Genomic DNA, 5050 nt, shown 5'->3' with positions numbered 1-5050 from the left:
CAAACCGATTTTAAGTGCACATTGGGGAAGAGGCAATAAATACAAGCATAAGAAAGGGAGCTTAATCAAACACTTTGGGAGAACATAGGAAGTACTTTAAAAATGAACCTAATATAAAAACCTAGAAAAAAAGTCTTGCTCAGGTCAAAACCAGGGCACAAAGACTGTGCAGCCTGTCATTCCTACCCTTAAATGCACCAGCAATATTATATGACACCAAACCCTTTTTTTATAGGCACAGTAAAAAGGGAAACCTTATGCACAGAAACTTATCTACTAGGAATAAGGACCCATACATTTCATAATACAGGGAAGCCTCCCATCCCCAGCATGTGTCATGTGGACTCAACATACTCTGAAGCCACTGCCATCTTGCTCCATCTCAGTACCTCACTTCCTACCCGAGTAGGACTCTGCTCTGCACCACTTTGTGAACTTGGCTTGTGGTTCTACACCCCTGGGCTATGTCTGCTTGCTGTTCCCTTCAGCTCATGCCCTGTTCCTCTCTCTCAAGCTCATGGTGAGAGATGTTTGTAGTCAGAAAGTGGAACTATGTCTAAATCCATCAAGGGAATTCACCTCAAATTGCAGATGCTGTTGAGTAGTAGCTCTCTTCATGTAGATGCCAAGTAAAAGGGTCTCATTTGCCTCGAGAAAGCTATTCTTGGGAACAATGAACAGATTACACCTGACAGATCCATTTCCCAATTGTTTTCTGTCATTGTTTCTTCCACTCAGAACTTAATGACACTACTCTGGATGCCAGAATCCTTGGCTAGGCAACCAAGACTTTCCCAAACCTGTCTGTCTACTTATCTATAGGGTTCTGAACATCCTTCTCCCAGCTATATTGCTCTCCTTGCTGTTCCGGAGCCAAATGATCATTACTGTCCTAGGATACCCAAGGCATACTTTAGTTTGTCACTCTCTGAGGACCACCTCTTAACCTGTGCCAGACCATATAGGTAGTTTTCTGTGTGTTTGTCCTCTGTTAGTGGCAACTGTTCATCACATTCTTGGGGCCTGACCACATTTGTTCTTTGTGGGACTCTGTGGCTCAGTATTGTTGACCAAGCTTTCATTTCTGCTAACAAGGCTGGGATCCTGTAAGCCTCACTTCCATGTACACCAGTGCCTGCAGGACATGCAGTCACTGTTTCTGGACCACCTGTGAAGTGAACAATAAAAAGTCTAAGGTTTTTGATTCGCAAGCGAGCGAGCAGACGAGGCTGGAAGTGGAGCAGCGGAGGCGGAGGCTTGAGCGGAGCAATGCCTAAGTCAAAGGAACTTGTTTCTTCAAGTTCTTCTGACAGTGAGGTGGACAAAAAGTTAAAAAGGAAAAAGCAAGTTACTCCAGAAAAACCTGTAAAAAAGCAAAAGACTGGTGAAACTTCTAGAGCCCTGGCCTCCTCTAAGCAAAGCAGCAGCAGCAGAGATGACAATATGTTTCAGATTGGGAAGATGCAGTACATGAGTGTCTGGGACTTTAAAGGGAAAGTCCTAATTGATGTTAGAAAATACTGGATGGATACGGAAGGAGAAATGAAACCAGGAAGAAAAGGTATTTCTTTAAATCCTGAGCAATGGAGCCAGCTGAAGGAACAGATTTCTGACATTGATGATGCAGTAAGAAAACTGTAAAATCAGAGCCATATAATGCCTGTCCTGTTCTAGTTGTTTTAATCTGTCTTTTACATTGGCTTATGTTTGCTAAATGTTGTTTTCCAAGCTATTGTATATTTGGATTGCAGAATTATTTTTTAAGATGAAGATTTTTTTTACGTGCATTATTAAAAATGTTCTGAGTGAAGCTAATTGTCACTTTTATTAAGGAGGATTGCTTTGTGTCTACCATGTGTAGTGTAAAATAAAATCACATAACACTATCTTAACTGTTGTGACCTTTTTTGATAAGAATCAGTAACTGCCTAATGCCCAGAGTCTAGTATGCTGATCTTTTCATTTCAATTTTTATGTTTAAAAGGGTTTGCATTGTATTTCATTTAGAAACATTTGTGAAATTTATAGCTGATCAATTTCTTCAAAGCAAATGTCTAGACTTATTTTCTCCAGTAATCCTTCTTTTCCCTGTTTCTCTTGATTTCATTTTCCATAATTTCTGTAGGTTTTGTTCTCAGTTGACATTTTGCTGTTTTCTTCAATTTCATTAATTTGAAAAGTCTTTCTAAAACTGTCAAGATGTTATCCTAAGTACTTGTGACTAAAATACTACATGAGAACTTCAATCACTGGCCTACTGTTTAAATGTTCAGAGATCCAGATTGATAAAACACCATTAGTTCGTATGGCAGTGGGGCCAGTCAGTGTTTGTCATTCACTAGTGTTCTCTGTGTACTTAATTTAATGCTTAGTGTTGGAAAAATAACTTGGGTTATTTGCTTTCTGATTTCTGATCAAATATTTTCTGATTTGCTTTCTCTTCCTTAACATGTTCACCATGGGACGATGTCTATAAATCCAAGTCCTGTAAAGTAGATTAGGTTGTAATAAAGATTGTGAAAACTTAAAAAAAAAGTCTAAGGTTTTTGTCACTCTGAACCACCTGAGAAAGTTCCTGCAGGCTTCTGAAGGCTTCTAGATTTCCTTGCTTGTATTCCTTGAGAGCATCTCCCGAGGTCTAGAGTGGGCTGACAAGCGCGCTGCAGCAAAGACTATTTTCCCCCAGGATCTGAGCTCTTAGGACTGGTTGAATAAAGATACATAATTAGCTAAGTATAGCTTAAGAAAAAGAGGAAGAAAGAAAAAAATATAAGAGAACAGAAAAATAGGTAAATATAATAAAAATAAGGTTTAAAATTAATAAATCAAGATGATGATGAGGAAGAAGAAAGGGGAGAAAGAAAAAAGTAGTGAGAAGAGAGAAGAAAGGAGAGAGAAAGAAAATGTTAATTTGCCAAACATGTTCAATGAGTAGTAGGTCCAGTTATATAAGCCTGTGGTTTGCAGTTGATTGTTTCAGTGGTCTGGATGGTCACATGCTTTAGGTCCTAATAGAGGTTATAAACCAGAGAAAAAAGGTATATTGAAGTGTTTTATCTAGACATTTTCATAATGCAAACTGAATGTTATCTAGAGTGACTGAGCACTGAGGTATTAAATTGGGGTATCTACCCTCTGTATCCAAGAAACACTGTGGACAGAAAAACTGAGAGGTTATTTTAAATGTAGTAATATTAAGACTTTAAAACACATTGTTATGAAAAGCTTCCACTGGAGTCTCTGGCTTACAATCATATTCTTCACCTGTAACCCTGTATAAGATCCCTAAGACATTATTATAGGCCTTTGCAGTAAAAGGCTGATTATTACCTGCGCTCTCGCTTGGAGTTTCTACCCTATTAATTAGACCATTGTATTTGTTCCTGAAGTATTAAATGTACATATGGCGTATATTCTAAGTTCCTCAGAAAAGTGCTATCATTCTGTGTTTATCCTTCATCTTCTGGCTTACTTCATTTAACATAATATTTTATAGATCCATTTACATTCTGCAAAGTCTACGATTGTATCATTTCTAACTGCTATGTAGTATTCCTTTATGTATAAATACCACATCTTCATGATCCACTCATTTGTTGTTGGACATTGAGGCTGGTTCCAAATCTTGGTTATTGTACTGAGTACTGCGATAAATAATAGAGTATACACATACTTTGGTATGAATGTTCTTCCAACTTGTGGGTAAATACCCAGGAGAGCAATTGCTGGGTCATATGGCAGCTAATTCTGAGTTTACTGAGCACTCTCCACACTATTTTCCATTGAGGTTGGACCAGGCAGCATTCCCACCAGCAGTGGATGAGAGTTCTTTTCTTACCACATCCCCACCAACAGAGATTGTTCCCATTATTTTTTATGTGAACCATCCTCACTGGTGTAAGGTGGCACTTCGTTGTTGTCTTGATTTGGATTTCCCTAATGATAAGTGAAGGTGAGCATGTTTTCATGTGTATGTTGGCCATCTTTCATTCTTCTTCAGAGAAATGTCTATTCCTTTCTTCTCCCCATTTTTTTCGTGGATTTATTAAAATTTTTTAGAGCTCATCTTTCTGAGTGCTTTGTATATCCTAAATATCAGTCCTTTATATGACATGTTGAGCACAAAATTTTTTTCCCATTCTGTTAACTGTCTTCTAGTATAAATTAGGGTTTCTTTCACCATGCAGAAACTTTTTAGTTTGATGTAGTCCCATTTATTTAGATTTGATGCTAGAATTCTTGCCATTGGCATTCTATCCTCAAAGACTTTTTTGATATATAGGTTTATGTGGGCATGATTTTGTAGACAGTGGACTCCTCTCTGATTGCCAAACCTAAAGTGTAAACAAACTATGCCTAAACTGTATATAGCACCTTTCATATATTACCCCTCCCCCCTTCAGAAATCCCTCTATTCTCTCATCCCCTAATCCTGACCCATCACCATTCCTTATTTAACCCTCTTTACCCTCGGTTATTAACCCATTAGGTATCAAGGTCAACCTCCTGCTCCAATAAACCACCACCAAGCTCTCAAACCAAAAGGACACCATCCCAGCCCCACATCACATGCCTCGGCAATAAACTACAACCAATACACCTGCTGACTCATGCTCTATTGCCCTTCTTACCCTCCTAATCATGGACTATCACATGCTACTGAGTCAGCCCTAGAAGGACCCCACCTCAATGACACTTCCCTCATGGCTACATCATTCCCACCTCCAAATCCACCAGCAATATAATTTGTCACCATACCCTTTGCATAGGCATTCTAAATAAAGGGAAATGCTATACATAGTAAGAAGCTCTTATCTACTAGGGATAAGAACCCATACTTTTAATAATACAGGCTCATCTCCCACCCTGAACATATGTCATGTGGACCCAACTTAGACTCCATGTGTTTGGACAGTGACCATCCAACCAGAACCCCAGATACCAGAAGTGAAACTGACACAGGTTACAGCAACAGCACCAGGAACCAGACTACATCCAGGAAAATTCTGAACTCCTCCCTGCACCAACTTGCACCAGTTATACCACGACT

General features: G+C 39.0%; 1 protein-coding gene across 1 annotated transcript; it reads left to right on the top strand.

Moving 5' to 3' along the window:
- Positions 1-1220: 1220 nt before the first annotated feature.
- On the top strand, positions 1221-2535 carry LOC126015716 (activated RNA polymerase II transcriptional coactivator p15-like). Its single transcript, XM_049778333.1, has one exon. The coding sequence runs from the start codon at positions 1270-1272 to the stop codon at positions 1639-1641; it is 372 nt and encodes a 123-aa protein (XP_049634290.1). The 5' UTR covers positions 1221-1269; the 3' UTR covers positions 1642-2535.
- The last annotated feature ends 2515 nt before the right edge of the window (positions 2536-5050 follow it).

Source organism: Suncus etruscus, chromosome 8 (assembly GCF_024139225.1).
Source record: "Suncus etruscus isolate mSunEtr1 chromosome 8, mSunEtr1.pri.cur, whole genome shotgun sequence".
NCBI classification, from domain to species: domain Eukaryota; kingdom Metazoa; phylum Chordata; class Mammalia; order Eulipotyphla; family Soricidae; genus Suncus; species Suncus etruscus.
Note: the sequence above shows the minus strand (reverse complement) of the source record. Positions and strands in the feature narration are given on the sequence as shown.

Excerpts from the sequence above, each read along its gene's own strand:
- LOC126015716 (XM_049778333.1), top strand. The coding sequence starts at position 1,270 with ATGCCTAAGTCAAAGGAACTTGTTTCTTCAAGTTCTTCTGACAGTGAG.